The sequence below is a fragment of the Pithys albifrons genome, chromosome 5 (assembly GCF_047495875.1).
Source record: "Pithys albifrons albifrons isolate INPA30051 chromosome 5, PitAlb_v1, whole genome shotgun sequence".
NCBI classification, from domain to species: Eukaryota; Metazoa; Chordata; class Aves; order Passeriformes; family Thamnophilidae; genus Pithys; species Pithys albifrons.
In genome coordinates, this window is record NC_092462.1 from 72,246,784 (window position 1) to 72,272,115 (window position 25,332).

Below are 25,332 nucleotides of genomic sequence, written 5' to 3' on the forward strand. Positions count from 1 at the left end.
CAAATATATATATATTTATATATGGTACACAGACCTTTCAAGACTATATGTGTCCTCAAGGCTACGACTCCTCCATATGCAATTTGCCCTGGTTTAGTTCAGATTGACAGGCTTTTAAGTCCAGTGCAGCCTTTGGCCAGGACCAGAACTAGCATTGTGAAGCAACTATTTGGCTTTTTACTTCACAGATCTTAAGGTCAACTGTATGGTTAATAAAGCTGAACTGAAATTTACTTCTTGTTGTGCAAGTTTCTAGGGAAAATACTGGAAATATCATTCTTAACATGCTCAATTCCTTTAGTGAACTAAAACCCAGCACGTGCTTTCCTCTGCCAGTCATCCAGGCATCTCCTGTCAACCCACTGGGATAAAGCTGACCAAAACTCTGAAATGATACCTCTAACATTTCATCCAGGATACCATTTTTCTTGCCTCTCCTGGAGAGGCAGGATGGAGATCTGGCTGTGACAATAAGCTCACTTACCTCCACCAATTTGTTGGCATGCTCACGGAAGACCTGAGCGTACTCCTTCACTTCTTTCTCATTCCCGCTTTTCGCTGCCTCGATGAGAACCAGCAACGGCACATTGGTCTCCAGGAAGGAATCTGATATATGATCCATCACTGCCTTCCGTAGCTGGGACAAAAGAGAGCAGAGCAGTGAATAAAGGAGAATTATCCTTACCCATTCTCACCATTCATTGGCCATTCATACTCATAAGAACCGACGTGTCGCATCTCACAGCACTGTATGGGAGTTTGGGACGTTTTCTTTCTTTTCTCCAAGTTAAATATTTCCAGCAAGCACTCAAAATGAAACACTTGAAGGCCTGGGCTCTGCAAAACTCCCCTGAGATTTGTGCTGACATACACTTAATCCTACTGGACTGAATGGATCTATGCAGGATGATGGTGATTACCTGCATAAGACATTGCAAATTGATGAGAACTGAAAGCTCCACACTACTTGGAGAAACAGTTCAGCTCACTTAAAAGCCAAATATGGATTAAGGAGCTTAACTTCAAGCAACCATTAATAATATTAGCCTGAATATTTCTAAGCCTTCTCTAATTCCTGCACTGAATAGTATTCCATGCAATAATTAATATTTAGTGTAGTAGATGCCTTGTGCTTCATATTCTATTTCAAATACTTTCAAAAGGTATAAACAGAAAACTCTTTTAAGCATTTTCCAGGCAGATTAGAGCACATATTAAAATTTATTACAAAGGGAAAAAAAAACCCCACATCCTACAAGTTACTGAAAATTTAACACCTGTTACTTCATAAAAACATCTGTTTGAAACAATATTACTGTAAGAATGATGCCATTAACTTCTTCTCTACCTTATTAATAACCACTAATTAGTGTCAAACTTTGCTAAACTTTCAAAGACAGCCAGAAAGATGACTGAAATCTTCAATAATTCTTCCTGGAAGCATAATTGCACTGTAGGATTGTGGATCAGAAATATTTTCAGTATGCTTTCCCCAGCTTTTTGGTTGTTAAGAATGAAAAACTGTGGACTGGAACAAAAGCTGGGAGCTATTCAGCCTGGAAGCCTGGGTAGCCATTACTCTCCTTAAATCATGCATGTTTAGTTGGATGAAACATCCAGAAAGGTAATTTTCTCTCTTTTGCAGTCTACACTAGAAAGCTCTAGCTAGACGAGGTGTCATCAAAACACCCAATCGCTCTGAAAACTGGTATATTGTTAGGCACTGTAAATACACCATCCAAGATGCATTTGCTGCTTGATGGCAGCAATTCTCAGCTCTGTTTGAATAAGGGCAAAGCTAACTTGCAACATTTTCACTCAATCCCTGAGCAGCGCAGTAAAAACAAGTAAAGCAAAATAGCATGTATGTGTTTGCATGAGGTGTTCCTCTTAATTTGTATCACAGCCATGGCAGTCAATGTATTAAAACCAGCAATTCTCAAATCCCCTGAAAAAATTAATTTTAATCAGATTCTACCTGGGGTTTTGTTTCCACTTTCAGAATGATTACAGCGACCGAGAATAGCTAAGTCAGTAATACATACAAACAGGGGGAGGAAGAAAAACAAAAAGAAGGATCTGTCAGAGACCTGCAAAGAGTTAGGAGGAAGCTGGTGTGTGTTTGCTACCACCTATTACATTTACATCTTGTACTCTTTCTTTTATTCTCTCCTCAATCTGCTGCTATCCACTTGCTGACACTTATGTTATTCTTACATTAAAAGCTCTTTCAGACCATCATTTTGGTCTGTTTGCACAGCATCTCCTACACTGAGATCCCTGTCATGAATAATCTTCATAGGTACCAGCTCAATATAAATACCAATACTGCTTCAAATACATCAAAACATTGCAAAAATATATATTCTAAGATGATAAGAGTCATAGTGCACCAGCATAACACCCTGCACTCTATGCTGTTAGATTTCTAATCACTATGTGTGTTCTCTAACTTAAAAAGTCAGACTCTTGGTAGGATTCTTGGGGTTTCCCTCTGCAGGACAACCAGTAGTTGGACTCAATGATCCCTGTGGGTCCCTTCAAAATCAGGATATTCTGTGATTCTCTGCTAAATGAAGGGTTACACCTATAGCCAGTATTAAGGGAGAGATGCTGCCAGAGAATGTGGATCTTAAATTTGCTTAATGGCTCTCTGCAGATGTTCATCTCCCAGTGTGTGCTGGACACTGTTCCCATGTCAGATGCCTCACTTGTGTACCTATAGCTAGACTTTGATATCCATTGTACCCAAATAGGCCTAATGGTAGCATTTCCAAAGGAACACACAAAGCTTTTGGAAATCCCATGTGGTTCCCATCTCACACTCAGTGAAAAATCCTTAAGAAAATCCACCTTCTCAAGTTCAAAATGTGCCAGTAAAACTTACAGTCCACTGCACTGAAAAAACTTCCTTGAAACGCTAAATGAACACTGACAATTTTCTGTTTGCATCCTTTCATAAGGACATATCTGCTCCAAAGGGTTCTTCTATTCAATAAACAAGCAATTCCACTGTTAATCAAAGTTAATGTGGTGTTATAGATCTGGCTATAACAATATGCCCCATGGAATTCCAAGGAAAGTCTCAGGATGTTCAAGTAAGCAGCTTATTTTCATCAGTATTAAATATCTTCAGTCTACAACCACATACCAGAAATCAATAAAAAGGACAGCAAGAACATCAGCTAACCAGCAATTTGGAGTTTAACACCGTAAATATACAGTGGAGTTCTATCTGAATCAAAATGAATGAATTAAATCGAGATCTCACTTCTAATGGCAACTTCTATGTTGCCTTCTGAGGTTCATAATTGCAGCAGCTGAAAACAAAAATCTGAATTTTCACTGTCACAGGTTTGATAAATACAGAATTAATGAATTCTATTTCCCTCTGCCATGTTAATCATGGATGTGAGCAGCATATTTCTGTCCCCTCTTGTAAACAGACATCATAATTTCCTCAGAAATTCGTTATCTGAGTTTTAGGGCACCCTTGCATTGAAGTTGAAAGGTGTAGTTAAGGGGCTTTATGCACGCAAGAGACCACAAATTTTGCTATCCTTCACCACAACCTATAAAGAAGAACTTGACAAAATCATTTGTTAAATGTGACAGGAGTATGAAGGCAAGACATTCATCCAACAGCTCAAATGGATACATGACAAGGTAATATTAAAGGTACACAAGACGAGACATTTAAAACTATTGGCTCACCATTACCCGTCTATTTGATCCAATTAGGGCTATTCATCAAGGTAAATAACTACTGTAAAACAAATCTTGTATGTTCCTCTGCATACCAAAACGAAGTCCAGCCAAAGTGATGGCTTGTGCATCCAGGGATTTCACTGTTTCCTACAAGTAACATCAGCTTAGAAGGGAATGGGAGAAATCTGTGCCTTGAATTTAAACAGTCATAAAACAGGCAGCAAAAGCACGTCGTGTTTTAGTCTAAAACCAGTACAAGAGCTCGTGCAGGTACCTACATTAGCAAATGTCTCTGCAATGCCTTAGTTGATGCTGCATTCTGATGTAAATATTATGACACAAACTATTACTCATAAGGCAACGCCTCAGGTTCTCCCCCCGCACTGAATTTTTAAGCTAGAGGTGAATTCACAGTGTGGGTAGTTTGAAACTCATTTGTTAAAGAAGGAAGTACATTAAATTGAGATCTTGCTTAATTAATTTTGTCACAGAGAAAACTACTAATGAACACATAGCTAAAAGAATAATAAATTTGAAAGGCTAGACAACAACAACAACAAAAAATACAGAACGAAAACCTGCAAATGTTTTTAAAAGCAACGAATGGTGTAGCACAAGGCAGATTTTATGTCTTTCCGGTTCAATCAATTTAGTCAGTTTATAGTGCACAGTCAGGTTGCTGGTTATGACATCATCATGTTGTCCTTTTCTGAGCACTGTTTAGGGCTGTTTTATCACTGTTGGTTCCCAGCTATAATTGAGCTCAAAGAGGTTAAATGCCCACCAAAATGATGTTTTCCACGGCTGTATAACAATTTTAGAACCAAAATATCTCATTGCTGCTTAAAGTCTAGCAGAGAATTAAAAGTCTGATCCTGACACTGGAAAGTAAAGTCACAGCAGGACATTAATGATTCTTAACAGGTTGTTAAACTTTATAAAGCCTGGCAGTATCTGTAACAAAAGTTTACCAAGAAGCACCTTATTCACCATTTTCCATTTAAAGTGCATTGCAACTCAACTCCAGTTTGCACCTGCAGAGTACTCCCAAACAGGTATTAATTTAATTGAAAGGGATGAAAATAAAGCCTTCTCCACTGCAGTTATAGTGTGTCACTTCCAATGTGCTGTGAAATTGAGTTCTGGAGAATAAGGCAGTGACCATTACAAGTTTCTGCAGTACAGTGCTAAAGAGAAAGTCCCAATCAATTCTGCAACGTATGTCACATGAAAAGGTGACCAGAAAATTATAGCATGGGGGATGTGGGATGTAACACCATCAATTATGTCTTGATGGGTTAAGCAGCAAAACAATTAACCTAATTTAAAGCTTGCATCACACCTGGACAATCAAACTACAGATTACTGGAATATATTAAATACAAATACTTAAGATTTGAGTCCAAGATAAAAACTTGGGAAGAAATGCTGCTCTAAAGATGGATAATACTTCATAGAATCATAAAATGGTTTGGGTTGGAAGGGACCTTCAAGATCATCCCATTCCACCCCCTGCCATGGGCAGGGACACCTTCCACCAGACCAGGTTGCTCCAAGCCCTGTCCGACCCAGCCTTGGACACTTCCAGGGATGGGGCAGCCACAGCTTCTTTGCCCAACCTGTGCCAGGGCCTGCCCACCCTCACAGGGAAGAATTTCTCCCCTAATATCAAATCTAACTGTATTCTCAGGTTGAACATCTTTATATATTTTCCTCTGTGTGAGGTTTCTTCTCTCTAAGGGGAAACTCAGGAAAAGACTAGGGGTGAATTTACTAATAGAAAACAACTTGAAGTGACAATTTTGGACCAGAAATTTGAAAGAGCATAAGACACACACAAAAAGATTCCTTCTAGTCATAGGCCACCACAAGGGATTCCTCAAAATGGTATATGGCCCAAAGTACAGAAGAACCCAGTTACCAAGTACTTAGATATTTAGTCCCCAGGGATTTAAGTTTGTTTGTTTTTGAGGGAGTGGGTTGGGTGGTTTATCAATTTTCCTGAAACAGAGATTTTATGTCACCTTTTAAAAAAAAAACCCTTGATTTTGGCAAGAGAAAGCCTCAGGCTTTCTAACAATATTAGTGCAGTCACATAAAAGCAGGGAAAAATTACATGGCTGGGGGAAAGATATCCACAAACACATGAATGTTATCAGGGCATGAACTCTGTCTTTCATGTCTGGATAGAACAATAAAAAACAAATTCTGATTGCAGTGCTGGGATAATACTAAATATTTATTAATTCTAGCAATGAAGATTTATAGAGGGCATTAACAGAGATTCCCATCAAAAATGTGGGAAAAACAGAAATACGGATAGGGACCGAATAGACAGTAAAGAGCATTACTGAAGTAAAATAACTCAGAAGTGAAAGACAGAGATTAAATTTTTCATTCTGTATGAGCTGGGAGGGTAGAGTTGTGACAAGGTGAATGCAGAAGGGTGAAATTACAGAACAGAAAATTACTTGTGGGAACAAAGAAGGGAAAGACTGTAGGAGGTTATCCCGGTAGAGAAAAAGAGGGTTAGGGATTTGAAAAATAACCCTCTGAAAACTGAAGAGGATTGTAAAGTGTCAAAAACATCACAAAACTTCAAGCCTAAAGGGTCTGGTGCAACCAAGGTGTGAGGAACGATAAAAATTATAAACTAAAGATCCATGGGTTAACTGGAGACCCACAACACACTGTTTTCCTTCATGAACTGACTCAGGGTCTCTTGAAAGATTTAAATCAAGCATAGTGGCTTTGCAGCTCTGTCTTTTTTATATATAAATACAGTAAATTAAAAAAAAATAATTGAGGAAAAAGCTGTTTGGGGGAGGTTTAACAGCTATTTGGTCAAAATGGGAAGGAAATTGCCTATGAAAACCCTTAATGAAGTTACCCTCATTATGATAAAGGTGTATAACAACTTCACTTTAAAGCAGCCAGATCCAGAAAGCTTTCAAGGTTTAGTAGAGTAAAAGCTACATGTCACACTTGCATTCCCATCCAGCCCTGCTGCAGGAACAGGCTGGCACACCCAATATTGTCATCAGCTCCTCTAAGACCTGGGGATTCAGCCCAGTGTGAGCTGACAACAGCTCTTGGGTAGACCTGTCTAGGGGAGTGCCAGACAATGGCTGAAACAAGATTAAAAATTGATTGTGTTCTGCAAAAATGGATTTCTCATCATCCTTTCCAAGAATCCCTCCAAGCCACAAACGGATCCTGCCCCATGGACAGGGATGATTGATATCTGATACCATCAATTATCACCCATACCTTTCAGAAAAGTCCTCACTGCAGCAAAATCACAGACTTGGGTTTTTTCATTGTCTTTTTTTCTGTTTTATTTTCATTTCGTATTGTTTTCCTGTCCTTTGCAGTAATTTCTACAAAGTAAAATCTGAAAACGAAATTTTCATATTTCTGGCTGCTTTCTACCAGTAGAAAGTAACATTAAAGACAGTTCAGAACACTTAGAAATGGTGTTACTGAACAAAATTAATGCCAATTAAGATATAAATGCAATGCTGAAATCCCGTTTGGAAATTAAATTCTGTGTACTTTGCCATTGCTCATAAACCCATTAGGAAGACAAAAATCATGGAAGTCTTTTGGACAGGACTGTGCTTTCCTCCACATTTATTGTGCTTCCTGCCTCGTGCTACAGCATTATAATCAACATCAAAAATTCACACAATTTTTTCTTTACAAATCCAAGCTTCTGTAAATTTCTTTAGCTGATGTGACCACAGGTTGGTCTTTAGCTGACAATACAGAACAGTGTAAGCTTCTTTATGTAAAACTACCATCAGCAGAAATTTCTTGAAATACATTTCTGGTGGGTTTTTTCAAGTTTTTTTTTGTCTGGTTTGTGGATAGTTGTTTTGTTTTGTAGTTTGTTTTTTTTAATGTAGCAACATTATACACTTCTGTGGAGAATTCTCCAAATTTACAGTGTCTTTTAGTATAAAAAGTTCTAAAAACCCCATACTTGGGTCTCTGCAGTGATTACAGAGCTTGGCATCTTCTAAAGGTCCTGTAGTGAGCACAAAGATTTGTTGAAATATGTGAGCTTTTATGAAGACTCATTATTTGAGGAACAATACACAAACTATGTGCAGTAATCTCCTCTAATGCAATATAGCTGTTCACTGAGTTTTGTCTCAGAATTCTTCACAAGCCACTTTGAAAGGTCAAACCTCTGTGCTCACAACTTCACTCAGTTTAAAAAAAAAAAGAAAAAAGGGATAAAATCAAGTCCCTATTTCAAAAAGCAAAAGCAGCCACAGTTACTACACTCTGGCTTTTGCCACACAAAAACAATTCATCGTGAGTATTATGCTGCAGATCAAAGTTCCCTTCATTTGATGAAAATGTTTTACCCAAAACACCTGATATGGGCAGAGTTTCCTGAAATATGGCACCATATGTGCATCAGTAAACATTATGTGTAGAGTAAATTAAAGAGAGCCTTATAATTAGGCAGTAAGGAAATTACTGCAGACCTGAAAGAGTAAATCAGCAGTATTAAAGCACTCTCCATTTCCTCTGAAGCACTTCAGAGCACCATAAAAACCTCAATGTCACAGTGATAAACACCTAGAAGTGCATTTTGAGGGAGACAAAGACGTGTGCACTCAAAGAAGTTCCAGCCAAAACCATTATTAATTAAAATTAAAGTAACAGTTCATTGTCTCTAATTTTTTAGATCAGATTTTGAGATATGTTTCTAAAAGTCCTTTCCAAAAGTAAATACAACAGTTATTCCACGAAAAGGGGGAGGATGAAAAGTGGAATATTGAACACCATGCCAGGGGCTCACAGTTCTTTCAGTCCAAGCTGGAGACATTCAGGGTATCCCTGTTGTGTCAAGGCCATAAATTCAGTGGCAGCTGAAAGAGTAAAGGACTTTCCAAGTGGAGCGTTGCTGTCTCTGCTTTCTAAGCCAGTATGACACAGGACTCCTGCCCGAAACCTTTGTAGAAGCTGCTAGAAAAACCTACTACAGAAGCACACACCATGCAGTGCCCCCACATTAAATGAATACAAGCCATAAACATGTACTACTGGCACAGAAACAAATCTGTATCAGCATTTGATAGCCTGCTTTTGGGAAGCAGCTCCCAGATTTCCATATTCAAGAGCACTGGAGTCACCTCAAGTGAAAACAAAACATATTAAGCACCAAGGAGGGGTGCTGAGTTTCCAGTGAGCAAGAGCTGATGCCACAGGTGGCCTTAGGCTCAAAGACAGACTGACTTGTGGCTGGCTCCCTTTAAAAAAGGCCAACATTCTGCCAAGAAGCATTTTCATGCAACAGGATGGGGCAATATTACTAATAACATTGCACTTCCCCTTGGAAACAGCCAACACCTCCTCTTTGGGAATACAGCACAACCTTAGCAAGAGTCCTGTGGATCATCTATTTAAGTGTGGCCTTGCTTCAACTTTGCCTTAAAAAAATAAATCTTTAGTAAACATTCATGCAAGACTAAATTTTGAAGTTACAACCTTCTTGGATATTCTGCTACTACTTAACACTTGCATGAAGTTTTGCATCTTCAAAACACTGTATCATCTCCCTTACAAATTCTCAGTGTTATGTTAGCTCAGTAAAGGGCCATGACCCCCTCTCTCTGTGTTTTTAGCTCTCCTTAAATTATACAGATATCAAATTAAAAAAAAAGCTGCCTCCAGGATTTATAACCCCACCCAGTGCCACTCTTGTCTGCAACAAAGGGAACATCAGAACTTACTTTAATGGCAATGAGAAGCAGAAGGTGCTTCTCCAGCCCTCCTAGAAATGCCCTGGTTGCTGAACTGCTGAGTGGCTTGAAAGTCAAAGGACCATTCCCACAAACCTACCTTTGGGCTCTTCTCTTTAGGGTGCCTAAATTAGGAAGCAGTTTGCTCCTGTTTCCCTATACACAAAGAAAGATGAGCTTGTACAAAATGCACCCTTGAAACCCCAAATCACCCTGCCAAGATGAAGTCTCTGTTGACTGGAAGGGAGACTGAAGGAAAACCACTCCCTTATATCATCGCCCAGTTTCCTTAACTGACATCAGCTGGTGTGGATTTTCAGAGTTCTCTCTTTCCTCCTCTTTCCTCTTCCCCCTGCCCCTAAAGATGATTTATATTTCTTTGGGTGTACTCTTCATCTTCTCCGAGAAACAGAAAAGAATTTGTCATCTTCTGTCAGTTAAGTTTGATTAGAATTGGGTTCAGTGGTTTTTTTCTGAAGATCTTTTGCTTTCTGAGCACTCCTGCTTCCCTTGGGCCTCTATCTTAATACACAGATGCTGTGCACCTCCCAGTGCTGCCACAACACAGAATACCTAAACTGAGGCAGTTTCAGAAGCAACTTTATTTTCTGTGCTTCAGACTATTTTTCTAAAACTAGACACTAAATCTTGCTTGTCTTCAAAGAACACAGTAGAAGGAAAAGAAAATAAACAAAAAAATCAAGTAAGTTAATCATGATTCAGAGCAGCAAGATTTAATTTCTAGGTGCTGCTGGCTCTCCCTGCAGCATTTGTCAGTCATCTGGTCTGTCTATGAGACGGTAGCTTTGCTGCAAAAAGATGATGATAAGAATTCCCCTTTTGGAGGAAGCCCTGTGTTTTCTTCAAAGCATTTACATCCTGCAAAGAAGAAACCTATGCATATACTTGAATAGAGAGATTTAAGCTCACAGACTGAAGACATCATATAAGTGTCTATCCATAACATACTTCACATTGTATGGGTTGGCTGAGATAAAATCTGTTCCAACAGAACACATTTTTTTCAGTTTTAGGTGTCCCTTCAGTCTAATTCCATGAGTTAATATTCATAGATTTTATTATGAGAGTCTCTCTAGAGCCTGTGTCAATTTTTGGCAGGTTTCAAAGTGCTAAACATTTATTTCTTTTACTGCAAATGGCATTTATAAACAGCAATACAACTTAATCTATATGGAAGTGACTGACATAAAGAGCAAATGGAGACACGCTGCCACTCAAGAGCCAGAACAGAAAGATATGACAGAGAAGCCTAAGAAAATTTTGAAGACTGTTCCCTGGTTCAAACTGTTTTAACCCATATTAAACATGGAATAACAAAGTGTGAGCACTTCCAGAGGCCTATGAAGTCGATAAAAACTGAGTGTGATAAAGTTGTTCTCCCCCAGATCTTTGTTTCACCAAATTTGCATGAATTAATTACAGGAGGTATTTGTCTCATCGACTTTAACCTTTAGAAAGTTTGACTTGTAGCCTTATATAGCTACTGAAACTACTATCAAGGGTTTGACTATCCTTGTGGGTGCCTTCCTAAGGATATTCCATGACTAAAAGGTAAGCAGCATAGTAAGTGTAGATTGAGGAGATATGCTGGAGAATATGGCTGATAATACACCAATGAATATCATGCCCAAAGCCCACCAAGTGTCTTACAAAGGTATTTGCAGGAGCACAGCTTAGCACAAGGCAATGGAAATGACCAATCAAATATACATAAGGGGCATGGCAAAGGATGTTCTTACTACATGACACATAAAGAATTGATTAGAAGTATAAAAAGGGCAAATATGACCTGGATATATAATTTTTTTTTTTTACTTTTTTATTTGTCTGGTGCAAAGTATGTGGCTGAACAAGTCTGAGCATGTGGCTGATAGAAAGACACAACAGCACAGCCATTATTAATGTTAGTTCATGCCTAAATGGCCAAACCTGATCTGAGTACCCCATGTCTCCATTCCCAGGGCTATTAGTGGCTATTGGGGAAAGCAGATACTGAGGAGAAGGAATCAATACCCTAAACTCAAGCAACATTCATTAGAAAGAAGGAGACGACTCATCCAAACAAATGCAGGAATCTTGGAAGCTCTTATCTTTCAGCTTTCAGTCCACAAACTAGCTGAGATTAAATCATCAGTACCAGGGACAAACCCCAGCCACACCTGAAATCCCTTCTTGGAAAGTCAGATGGGAGAACAAGTTACACATCACTCCAGAAATCATATTGAGGGGTTTCTTTATGGACAGCAGCATGCTATGCTTACACCACACCAATTACTAGCAGTTGCAGGTACCAGAGTAGAGCAGAGCAGGACCACAGTCATGATCATAAAGGCTTTTGTTCCTGGACTGGTCTTCTGAAGAAATGAGGCTCATGACAAAAACTGCCCATTTTTTTCAAATACATTTTAATCTGTTGGCCAATTTTAAAACCATCTGACAGAAAAGATCTTAAGGATTCTGAAGAGCTGGGGATTGATGAAAAATTGTCTGGGTAGGAGAACAGTGAGCTGAATTAGAGTCCTGTGGAGGGAAATATGTTCTGTAAAGTCAGTAGCTGGTTGGCCAGTGTACTAACACAGGTGCCAGCTGGGCAGCCACCACATGGGTACTGGTTGCACAGGAGCCAAAACCAGCCTCACATCTTGCATTTCACTGATCAGCCTGGAGTAACAAGAGAGCTACAGATTATGAGGCAGCAGCAGAGAGGAGAGAATGGGTGTGAGAAAATGAAACATGAAAATCAGAGGGCACAGGGGAGGACCTGAGATTACTGCTGGAAACCCTATAGAGACAGTAACACACTGTGGAAAGCAAGACTTCATTAATCCAGCTGGTTTTGTTTTTCAGTCCTGTGTCTACACAATATGTACTCCTCAAAGGTTTGTAGGATGTCATTTGGAAAAGACAATCTGAGAAGAGGAGATTTTTCAAAGAATCATTAAGGTTGGAAAAGACCTTTAAGAACAACAAATCCAACCATCTGTTGGATAAAAAGAAACACTAAATTAGAATGTTTTGTCTCAGAGACTGGTGTGAAGAATTCTTTTAGCTGTGAGAACAAGCACAGGTATTTTGAGTCCAGAAATAAAGAACAGCTTTCCATATGTAAAATCACCATCCTAGGTCCTAACTGCATGTAGCTACTCATAGGAAGGTGATGCTATTCTGCTTTTTGTGGTACCTGTCCAAAAGGCTGAGGACAGTCTAGGGCCACAAAAAATAATGAGATGGCAAAATACCCTTTTTATACTGCACACACAAACTTAGGTCTCTAAAAATAGGATTAATTTCTATTAGGCATCCATTTTATTAAAGCAAAAGCCCAGGACATCAGTCCAAATATTCTGAAGTATTTACATGCTAATGCAGTTATTTCTGGACTTTCTACTGCAGAGTCCCTATTAATATATTTTTTTAGTAAAGTTTTGTTGCCTAAAACTGCAAGGAGAAGCAGAAAATCAACATTAAAAAAATACAGTACTTTTTAACTTTTGCTTTTTTCTATTTTCAAATAAAATCTGAAAAATTGAAAATTATCAAAATGCCTCAAACAATGGGAAACTTTCTTGGCCATTGCAAAAATGTGGGTTTAATTTTCAATATTTATTAATGTGCAAATATTAACGGTAAGCTAAAAATAAATTATGAATTTTCAAAATGAAAATTTGAAACCACTGAAAAAAATCCACACTGGACTCTTCAACACTGTCAGACTTCTATTTTTTATATTTTGATTGTTTTCAAAATTCAGTTTCTGGGTGATTTCTGATGTTTTTCAGTTTTTAAGAAAGTGAGAGTTTTCTGTGCTGTATGTATTTCATGCAGTATTTCTAAGAGGCTTCAGTGCTAACATAAACCTCAGCCTGCAGGATGTGGATGGATTGCCCTTAACAGCTGTGTGAGAGCATCGTTTCCAGTACAAACAGAACTGCTGATAAAAACCTTATTTCTGTACAATTCCTTCCACTTGGAGGCATAGGAAGTCTTAGTCTGGCTTGACTGGACAGAAAGAGTGCAGCCAGGCTGCTCTGTTGGTAGTAACAGCAGCACAGATTCCTGCTCTCCTAGAGAAAATGAGTGGTGTTGGTTGTGACACCTCAGGGGGAAGGCGACTGGCTCGAAGGGGCCTGAGTGTTGTGTTCAGATCTGGGCCCCTCCGTTCAGGAAAGATATTGAGGGGCTGGAGTGGGGCCAGAGAAGAGCAACGAGGCTGGAGAAGGGACTGGAGCACAAGTGCTGTGGGGAGAGGCTGAGGGAGCTGGGGGTGTTTAGCCTGGAGAAGAGGAGGCTCAGGGGACACCTCATTACTCTCTACAACTACCTGAGGGGATGTCGTAGCCAGGTGGGGAATGGTCTCTTCCCTCAGGCAACCAACAGTAAGACAAGAGGGAATGGGCTTAAGCTCTGCCAGGGGAAATTTAAGTTGGATATCCAGAAGAAGTTCTTTACAGAGAGAGTGGTCAGGCATTGGAATGGGCTGCCCAGGGAGGTGGTGGATTCTCCAACCCTGGTGGTTTTTAAACTGAGACTGGATGTAGCACTGAGTGCCATGATCTGGTTGGACTTGATCATCTCGGAGGTCTCTTCCAACCCAACTGATTCTATGATTCTATGAACAAGCCCAGGCACAGCAAACAAATGAGGAGAGAGGGTGGCAGCAGGGCAGGGCAGTGGCACTGACAGGTGAGGCACCCCTGGTGGTGGCAGCAGAACAGCTGTGCTCTGCTCACACCCCTCCAGAAGATCCACAGAGCATGGTGGCCTCACTGGGCATCCAGCTGGTGTGCCAGCCAAGCTCTTTGGTGTGCCCTTCCTGCCTGTCTGCCTCTCAATGTCACTGCAGAGCTGTGATCCTGGGTGTGCCTGCTGCTTTGGGATTACCTGCAGCATTTAAACTACAGGGCTGGTATTTCTTTTTCCTGCTATGGAGGAGAAGCAAACAAACAAAATAACTGGCATCAAACAGCATGCTGCTGCTGGGCTGGCTGGCTGTGCCACACAGTGAAGGATGCCTTTGTCTAGATTTTAGGGTTTGTCTTGTCTTTTTCTTGGGTTTTTTTGAGGTTTTTTTTTGTTGGTTTTTTGTTTGTTTTTGTTTTGTTTTTTGTTGTTTTTGTTTTTTAACTACAGACTTGCATACCAGGAGGAAAAAAAGACCCCAAATCCTGCCAATTGGCAAAACTTATTAACAGACACAGAACTCTGTGTGGTTTCCAGCTTGTTCAAAATGAAAGGCTGAATAAGTTGGGGCTGTTCAGCCTGGAGAAGAGCAGGAGATCTTCTAGCACAGTCCAGTACCTAAAGGGGCTCCAAGAGAGCTGGAGAGAGACTTTGGACAAGGGCCTGAAGGGACAGGGCAAATGAATGGCTTCAAACTTACAAAGGGCAGGGTTAGATTAGATATTGGAAAGGAATTCTTCCCTAGGAGAGTGGGGAGGTCCTGGCACAGGTTGGGCAGAGAAGCTGTGACTGCCCCATCCCTGGAAGTATCCAAGGCCAGGCTGGACAGGGCTTGGAGCAACCTGGGCTGGTGGAAGGTGTCCCTGCCCATGGCAGGGAGGTTATAACTAGATAGTCTTTAAGGTCCCTTCCAACCCAAACCATTCTGTGCATCTGAGAAAATCAAGTAATGAATGGCAGTAGTGAGCTGTGGGCTGGTGAGACGTGTCTGCTTCCAAGAACTTGTTCAGTCTGACTTAGGTAGATATTCCTCCTGCAGTTTATAGTAAGATATATAATTAGATCTCCATAATAGTTTCCCAATGCCCAGGAGAGTTTAAATGATGACTTTAAAAGATGTAACTCCATCAGAATAAGAAATATTGAAGTGACTGTAAAATTGTGAGGCAGAATTTTAGCACCGTGCATTCCATCCCCAATCATTTCACATGTCTGCATGTTCTATGGATAATGAAATCAAATCTCAGAAATAAAGAGCTAAGTAACCTGGGGAGAGAAAGGAAAATCAGTCTTAGATGGGTGATTACTGCAGACTTACAAGGGAGCTTGACTACCAAATGAAATATATATATCTTCTTCACCACTGGAACGTATGTTGTAGATTGTCTAGTTTTATGTTGTTAACATTAAGCTTCAAAAGTCTGCAAAGTAAGCCTTAAAAGGGATTCATTAGAACAAAAGGCATCATGGTACTCAAAGTTGGTTGTCTCTCTAATGATTTATCTCAAAATAGTAAGACTGAAATAGTGGAACTCCGTGATCTCACCAACAGCTCATTTCTCCTTTGCCTTCAAGGCTCTCCCCAGTCATTAAACCAGGCCCTCAGTGACCCCCTCACACCCTGAAATTCAGCAGGGAGTGTCCAGGGCAGACACACACAAGTGTACTGTTGATTATGCATCTGATGAAGCAGAACACTGACCATGATTTTGAGGGATCATGATTTATAGTCAATGCACATCGTGGAAAGCAGAGGCTTTCTCCCCCTACGTTTGTGCAAAACGCAGCACAATTATGATCTAATCTCAATTAGTTTACTAGCACCTGCCACAATTTAATAAACATTATACCTACGTGCTAAACTTTCATAAATATCAGAAACTATATTAAAAGATTCATTTCCAAGCAGGAAAATACTTTACATGTGCTTCACTTTACCCACATGCAGAGTTCCAACCTTCTGAGACTGAACACTCCACAGGGCTGAATATACATGAGAAGCAGACAGTGTATTAAGAAAAGTGCCATTTTTATATCACGTTTCAGAGTAAATTTGGCTTTAGAGATGAGTAATTCAGGCAACTGCTGAGAGCCTCACACAGAACAGCAACTCATGTGTTAGTCTGCTACTTCCTTGAAGCAATAAGAACAGGGGTGGGAGGCAACACATGGTACCAGCTCCACTGCAGAATCCAGGATCCCACAAATCTGGAGGTTACAAGGGCAGAGATCTTTCTTCTGTCATTAGCTGAGCAGCAGATGTGGTTCTAGGCTTTACAGAGGAGAGCCAGTGATTCATATTGTCTCTAAGTCCATTGCAATAGGTTTATTATTTGGAAAAATAAGCTCCAAGAATATGATCTTCAAACCCATTTGCTGAGAGTTAAGGAAGAGCTGAAATGAACTGAGCTTGAGCAGTGCACAGCACTGATTTCAAGATGCCTACAGGGGCCACTCTTTCCAAAACCATCGTGTTGCAAATAGGCATCTGAAGACACATTTAAGTCCTTGCTTGGTCTTGCAGTTTTCTAAATTAGGGATCATTTTCACCAAGGCAATCTTTGATAGATCACTTACTATTATTATTATTGTTGTTGTTGTTGTTATCATTGTTCATATTCTATTAATTATTATTAATACTACTGCTAATAATAATATTAATTACAGAAAATGCAGAATTGGGACCATCTCAAAAGGAGCAAAAAAAGAGATAAAAAGAGGCAATCTGCCCTGCCTTAACTTAAAGATGTAAAGAGAAACCTATGGAGGATTTATCCCTTTTCTTTTGCAAATCTCCCTTCTATTCTTTTCCATCTCAAGCTTTTTCAATTAATCTTTCAGTCTTATTACCAAACACAATTATAAATGTAATATAAGAAAGACAACCTTTAGGTTTAAACTGTGTTTTACAATTATTCATAAAATCATAGAATAGTTGGAGTTAGAAGGGACCTTTAAAGGACCTTTTTGAATATTTGCAGGGATGGGGAATCCACCACCTCCCTGGGCAACTTCCTGTTTATTAGCCCTCTCTATATGTTCATAGGCTCTTTATTTATTTACCTTGGAAGTTTTCTTTGAAAATATTCTGCTCTTACAATTTTTTTCCATATTCTGCTCATCTTTCCTGTTATTTCCATGAGAGCATTCAAATAAACACAGATAAGCACATATGCCAGTGTTTTTATGGGCTGCAAAGGCAGGGAAGGTCTGGCCAATCTGCCCACCCTCCCACACATTGGGACATTGGAGGTTACACTTGGAATACATTCCCACTCTTTTTTTTTTTTTTTTTGTCACAGGAAATACTACTGCTTTGCTTAATGTCATGGGCAATTTAGAGTCATGTCTAAATAAGGACAAAAATTCTTTATACCTCTACATGTGGCCAAACCAGTCCTAAGAGGAAAAGTTTATGTTTCCTTGGCAAATCAAGCATTATAAAAAGCACAGTTTACCTGTCTTCGAAGGTCTCGTGTTTTCTTGGTCATCTTGTCAATAGCAATGTTGAGTGGGTCCCCCTTCTCCTTTCTTCCAGTCTGTTAAAAAACCCACAAATCTTAGTGTTAGAGAAAAAATACTCATAAAAATATACACTTTATAAAAAAATAGTAAAGATTTATCAGAGGAAACCTGTGCACTTTTTTTGTTTGCTTCCATCAAGTTGTTGTTTCCAATGTAATGTTTTTAGCATGTTTATGTGAGGGAGGCATAGAAAACTATTTAAAAACAATCCTGGAGTGATAAGAACAAAGAGTAAGGTGACTCACCAGAAAGTTCAGAACTTTTCCACCACTAAATTATGTGCATATATTATATAGTTAATACTCCAAAAATCTGGCAAGACCTTTCACTATAAAATGAATATTAAGAGTTTCTAATCTCCATCCTGCCAGGCACTGGGAATGTTAAACATGATAATAAGCACCAACACAGCTTGAGGACAGAAGAAAAATGGTCCCTATGCCTGTAGCAGGACTCATATTGGCAGACATTAGGTGTAGTATAAAGAAGAATTCCACTTAAAACACTTTCCTGCAGGAAGTCTCAAAGCAAAACTCTTCTGGAAGATTAAAAAGGGAGGAAAAAAAAGCTTTTTGTGGCTCATAACCAATGGGGAAAAAATACCTTTCTAGGTTCAATGACACAAAAAGCATTAAGTGACTTTGTTAACTGTATTACCTTTCTTTTAAGAGAAAACTGCTTCTCTAAAGATTTGTCACATCTCTTACACATTGAACTCTGTTTGAAAGCTTTTCATCAAGAATTAAAATGATCTCCCATTCTTCCTGGCAGTACACTTTCCTTCCCAAGGCTGTTTTCAAATGCTCCTATTTAGAATTGTTCCTTGCATATGATTAAGAGTGATTTTCTATCTCCAGCTGAGCCTAATAGCAGACTTTTCTGGGAACTATTGAGAAGTCACTTTTGGGGTGGGATGGGGATTAAACATCCCCTTTCAATAGTGGTCTCTCACATGGCCTGCCTGGTTATCAGCTCTGCATTGGCAAGTGGCCTCTGTTCCAGCCTTTGCTTGATGCTTTCATTCCAGAGAACGCCTGCTTTCTGTTATTGCCACTAATTCTAATTATGACATGAGGCCAAACCTTTTATGATCCTTTAGAAAACTGCAAAAAACCATCCCCCTTTTTCCTTTGCAAATTCAAACACGACAATATCAAGTGCCACCAGAATTTAATACAAAACATAAATTTACCTCTTAGCTTCCTAAAAAGAATCCATTACAAATTCTGGAGTTAATCATACAAATTGACACCAGAAAACAGAGAGAGAAAGCATTTGCTATCACACAAGAGGAGGCATCTGTGTCACCCGCTGGTATTTTTATCTCCCTTTTCTTGTGCTCATCCTTTGACTGAGTTCTTCTGGTCCCCAGCTGAAGAACTACATCTCTTTAGCCTTAAACAGTGTCAGCACAGGCTTTTAGTTTTAGATGTCCTCAATTCAGTCCCTGGTATTTTGTTCAAGACAGCAGCTGTCATATGTGCACACAATCAAAGCTTGCTTTTCAAGCTGGAATTTCACAAGAAAGCTGAGGCAGAGAAGTTTGGTATAGGAAGCCTCTCCTAGCTGCTGGAATGGTTCAGCAGGGACTGCCACATGAGCCAGTCCCAGTCAGGTTCTGGTTACTTAAGACTGCAAAGCTATATTCTAAGAAAACTTAAAAGAAGAAAATTACTGCAGCTGTGCTCTGTGCACTCGCTGAACCAAGTTTCCTTGGTGACATTACTTTCCAGGGCTGTTTTATTGTCCCAGTCAAATAATTCAATTTCTTTTATATTGTTTAAATTCTTCTCTTCCTTCTCATTGTTTAAGCTATAATGGCCTGACTTAGGAAGATCCATAACCACAGAAAACACGTGAAGACTTTTTTTTCTAGGGCTAAGATAATCTTTGTTTGTTGCATTTTTTTTTCTTTTCAATAAAATCAGGGAATAATTTGTTAAACTGGGGAAAATTGCTGTGAATATTAACACAATGTAAATAATCAAAGAGCAAACACCATCACACTTAATATAGGAATGGCATTTTACAGCTCTCAGACAAAACAACTAGTTCTTCACTGATCTCATGCAGGGCAGATATATTTTGTGTTCATCACCCACAATTAATGCTAGGCACCCATTTAGGGGGTCAAAAAGTTGTCCTTGAGCAGGAACTTGGGACTTCTTCCAGGTTATCAGCTATGGGAAAGAGTGACACTGAATAAATTAAGCACGTGATGAACTGCACCATTCAGGAGAAAAGGCTTCTGGTCATTGGCAAAAAGTAGAAATTTGGAGGTCGACCTTAAAGTTTGTAATTTTGGTTCCTAATCTGGGTATTTTGTGCTTGTCCTAGTTCAGCAGGAGGGACCAGCTAACCCTGTGTGGAGGTGATCAAAGCTGTGTATTCTACCCCCTCTATTCATTCCCCAAGGTCAATGGGCCATTAGCAGCAGCTGCCCAGGGAGCCATTATCACCTTCACACCCAGCCTGAGGGGGCGGAGCTGCTAATGGGCCATCAACAGCTCAACACCCCCTGGCTCCCAGAGTTAATCACCCATTGTGTGAGTCCCCACCCAGGGGGAGGGACTGAGTGCTCCCTGAGGGTACATAAGTGGTGGGTAAGAAGACCTCGGGCACTTCTCATTGGATCCAGAGCAGCAGCAGGACCTTGACAGGAGGAGATCTCCGCTCTCGCCCAGACCACAGCCCTCGCCTGCACCAACAGGTTTTTCATTTCCTTTTGCTCTGGACTTGGGGGAACCACAGGGGTCTCAGCACAAGGGCAAACAAACCCCCTTGGGTTTGTGCCCCAGGACACTGGGTTATACTGCTGGGGTTTTGTGAGTTGAAAGCAATTTCCCTTTTGTGTCATTGTTGTTATTGTAATATTATTATTAAATTTTAGGTCTGACTTATAATCTCTCTCGTGGTGAGTTCATTTCCCCTGCTGGTTCACCTTCAAACCAGCACAGTGCTGCTCACAGGAGGGAATCCTCACTGAGAGCAGTCCCATGGTAGCCTACACCTAGAACCTCTCCTAAGCCTATCTTCAAATCTATCCTGTAACTTTTTGAGTCTAGTTTTAAATAAATAGTGTTCACATGAACAGTGGCCCTCAGGGCACATCTACTGTGAAACACAAGACAACTGGGAACCCTTCTGTGACCCTCAGGCCACCCAATACAAACTGCCAATATCCATCTGGCCAGTTCCTTCTCCATCCAAGCCAGAAAAAACCCTGTTCCCAATTGCTCTGAGCAACTGCCCAAATCGTGCCCACTGAGATGCTAAATGGGATGAACCAGCCTGTGCTGGACAACAGGCACTCAAACCAAGTGGACGCAGATGAAACTGAGCTCTCAATGGCAATATTTCATCAACACATACAAATATAAATGTAAGTCTTACATCCTGTATGATTTTTACTTATCCACAGATTTTATTTGTCCTTCACCTGTTACTTATGAAATGGCTACTGCCTTTTAATTTGTATACAAAACGCCTTCTTCACCACATGATTTCAAAGAAGGAGAAATTTGTTTAGTAAATCACATTATTGAAAAATAACTAGCATGGCATGTGATGCTACATAGCTTCAGGGAGGTCTGTCAAACACCATCTGCTCTGTGCTGAAAATATAAGTTTATTAAAGTTTATTTATTTAAGTCCTTAAATACTCTTATATTATTGTTGCTGTGTGATAATTTTTTGGCCTTCATTCCTAGAAGGGATAGAAGGGAATTTAGTGGTTTCCTGAAAAAAATGTTAAAGTTTAGTATTGAGGCTTTTGCCATTTCTCCGTTAATCTTTTTCCACAAAGAGAAGAAAGATACTCTGGGCTAAAAAGGAAGCAAAAATTGCTGCTGGCATTTGGATAAAAAGAGAAGGAGGATAAATGCACAGAAGTCCTTGAATGTCAAAATATCTGTATTCACAGTCCCTATGGACAGAATGACATCTATTCATGGTGTGAGGAGGAGAACTTTGCTACAGAAGAATATATGAATGAAGTCCTTGGTTTCTTGTGACCATTAATAGCATTTGCATACAGCTTGTACTTGAGATGTATGCAAACAATTTTCTCAGTCTCTCACTTCCATTCTGATTTCCTCAGAGCTCTTCCCTGCCTGTTTGATGTATCCTCAGTTGCTCAGGATGAGCGAATTCCCATGGGATCCTGAGCAGGGGCTGTGCTGGCTGCAGAGGGCCCCAGGGCAGGAGTGGCTCTTGCACTCCATTCCTCCCCAAGGCTGCAGTCCCTCTCCCAGATCCCATAATATAAGATGCAGCTCCCTGAAGATCATTTTAAAGCCTCATTTGCCACCTGGCATGAGAAGCTGTGTAGCTTTGCAATACATCCATGCCTGCCAAGTGGAAGAAATCAAGGTATGGATTGTCCTATTGCTCTAGAAAATGCCTAGAGTTGCAACCAGTGTCAACAATATTACTTGAAGACTAAAACAAGGATAGAATACAATCAGCTTCCTCTTTATATTAAGCAAATTCACAGTTAAAACTGCACAATATTAAGGTAAGCACTTAGTTATAACTGGAACTTCAACTTCATTTAGTTAGGAAAAATAATAAATTAATAATAAAAAGTACTTAAGGATGGTAAGAAATTTCAGCATCTGCTAGAATGATCTCTGCTGAGATATGACACTGTTTTTCCTTTTTAAAAAAAAGACCTTTTTGCTCCTCCCTCTTTTCCTTCTTTTCATGGGCTGTTCACAGTTTATACTGTTCAAGTAAAATATAAAACTCCCCAAATATTTATCACAACTATCCAGGACATTTATATCCTGTGATTTTCTCACTACAGAACTGTTTTGATCAGCATAAGACAACAGGATGTTCTTTTCTAATCAAGAGTTTCACAGAATCCAGACAAGGATAGGCCAATCAGCCCAGAGACACAGGGCATTTTGAAGGAGATATGCTCAGACTCGGAAGATGCTCCAGACTGTAACTGTGTTGCTTGTTCTGAATAATTCCAGATACCACCAACATGGAAATCACAGAGCTTAAATTTCACCACATGAAGCAAATAAAATTGCTACTTCCAAAATTATTACTTTAAAGATAGATGCTTTTGTAACAAATATCCCTGTAGTGAAAAGTTAGGAGGGATCACTTAGAGTTATGTAAAAATGCAAATTCACTATTTTGAGCATGTTATTTTTTAAAAAAAAAAATTATAATCGATGCCAGTTGAATAAAGCTGATAATAGTGACCTATAAAACAAGGGGTCTATAGTGCAGCCACTACAGACCTACAACAGAAGGTCACAGAAAAAACCCCAACATGTGGGACAACTGAGTGAGTGATATTAGAGTGTTGTTACCCTTTTCCTTTAAAGTGCATCATTTGGAAGCTCAGTGTTTCACTTTAACAATAACATCATCATCAACAACAGCAATAATAACAATAGTCTAAAACTACGTAAGAAGTTTTGGAACTACTGTTTTCACAACTTCCTCTGCATTCTCTGCTGGTTTAGATATAAGCCAAAATATCTGAGAAAGCTGAATCTCCCACCACAATAAGTGTTCATGTCCAGGACACTCTCACTGCTGCTTCCAGTAATTTAGCCTCCAGGAGACAGGTGGAAAGATTATCTATTGATCCAAAAGCTACCAAATCTTGATATATTCTTATATTTTCATCATCCCATGGGTAGAGGATTCCATCATTTACAGTTTATTCAGAACTTCAATACCACAATGTTTTATTAAGGCATAAATTGCTGCTCAAAAATATATCTGTCCTAGTATTTTATTTTAAATATTGAACAACATCACTCTTTTAAAACTATGCCCACATTCAATAGACCTTTTAAAAGTGATGAAGAGAAGCTTAGTAGTGAGAGGAAGAACATTTTGAACAACAGACAGAGGCTGCATCAGTGCCTTAAAGCAGAAATCTGGGTTTAAACATACCAATACATAGTCCCCTTCTGACAGAAGATGATTAATTTTGGGTCAGGAAAAGGCTAAAGTATATATTCTAGAAGTAAGTAGAGACTAAATGTCAGTGGAAGTTGGAAATCCTAGCTGGTTACCAGGGAGATGGGTCAGGAAAACAAGTTCCACAAAATCTGTGTGCTTCCTGTGTGGATGAGCTGAAGAAGACACCTTAAAGTAAATTAATTTAAGGAAAAATAGTATGGCAAGAAGCCTCTTGGAAGCGTGGTATGAACATGAATTACTGTTTTACTCAGCTCTGGGATTTTATCCTATGTCTATTCTTATGAATTATTTTGGGGTTAGAATTTATTCAAAATTGCTGCATTGGAGGTTTGCAATCACCTCAATTGTGCTGGAGAGAAACACTTCCTGTGCAATGAAAATTTGTCCGTTCCCTTTTCCTTTTAATAACTGACTTTTTCTCTTGAGGAGGAAAAAAAAAAGTAATTTTGCATAAAGGGGGTAAAAAAGGTCAGTGTCCTTCCTGTGCTGGGGAACCCAGAGCTGGAGGCAGCTCTGCAGGTGGGCCTCACCTGAGCAGAGGGGCAGAATCGCTCCCTGCCCTGCTGCCCACACTGCTTTGGATGCAGAGACATCCCAGCATGTCCAGTACGTGGCTGCTTTGCAGCAAAACACTCAACTACAGATCTAGAATGTCAGTCACTAAATAATCTGCCCAGAGATATCTGATACAGTAAGTTATCCTCAAATAAAACAATTGCTTTCAGCAGTTTTTAATCAGGTGGTCACCAGTGAATTTGGTTCCAGTGTAGCACAAAGGACCACAACTGAAAGCTTGGGAAGCCACATCCTTGCAATGGCAGAGAAAAATAAAGTCAAGAAAACCAAAAGGAGACATGAGCTGGACATGGTATCAGTACCTGAGGTGCATAAATCTTATCCTTGGCCTAGATCCAAGCAACTTTTATCTTGAGCTGTACATAATTAAGACTAAGTATGTAATAAAATAAATAAATAATGAAAACTGTATCCATTAAGGGTTTTCTTGTCATATTTGATGTATGATTTTTTTGCAGGCCATATCCCCACAATGTCTGAATGCCTTCAAGTGGTGATTTGGTCAATTAAATGGTTTGCACAGTATCAGCCATGTATAGTTTCTTCTTTTATCTTTTTCAAAGTGGGAAAACGTGTCTAGGGGAGTATTTTCCTGCCACTGTTTGTTGTTATTTATTGCTCTTGCTTTGCATAACTCACTGTTGTAACCCCTCCTTGTCTTCTGGCAAGAACCAAGGAATATCAGACACATTAGCAGTGACAGCAGTTTGATTTGAAACACCAGTTAGGATTAGGGCTTGGTCATACTCATTCCCAAGTGGCAGATGCTACCATTAATTCATATTTATCCATAATCATGTACTGGTATCTAAGATTCCCCCCCCCAAAAAAAGAACTGTGTGAAGAATTTATATTTATACTTTATATCTATATTTATACTTTATATTTATATTTATATTTATATTTATATTTACATTTATATTTATATTTATATTAGAAGTTGCCTAAAATGGAGAACTTTTTCACTGTCAAGAATGAAGGCAGCAATTTGTTGGGTTTTGGTATCTTTTTTTTTTTTTTTTCAGTTGTAGATGATAAATTGGACACGTCTGCATTTCTGTGTATTTTTGAACTGGAGTTTCCAAGACCACTGTGGTGAGGACATAGT

General features: G+C 39.5%; 1 protein-coding gene across 5 annotated transcripts in view; it reads right to left on the reverse strand.

Annotated features, from left to right (window-relative positions):
- Positions 1-25,332, reverse strand: part of CTNNA2 (catenin alpha 2) — a 511,524-nt gene that overhangs the window by 109,509 nt on the left and 376,683 nt on the right. For all 5 annotated transcript variants that reach the window (XM_071557036.1, XM_071557037.1, XM_071557039.1 and 2 more), the window contains 2 exons: positions 17,627-17,707; positions 485-637 (listed from right to left, as the gene is read on the reverse strand). In XM_071557036.1, coding sequence (XP_071413137.1) covers positions 485-637; positions 17,627-17,707 — 234 coding nt within the window. The remainder of the gene's footprint in view (positions 1-484; positions 638-17,626; positions 17,708-25,332) is intronic.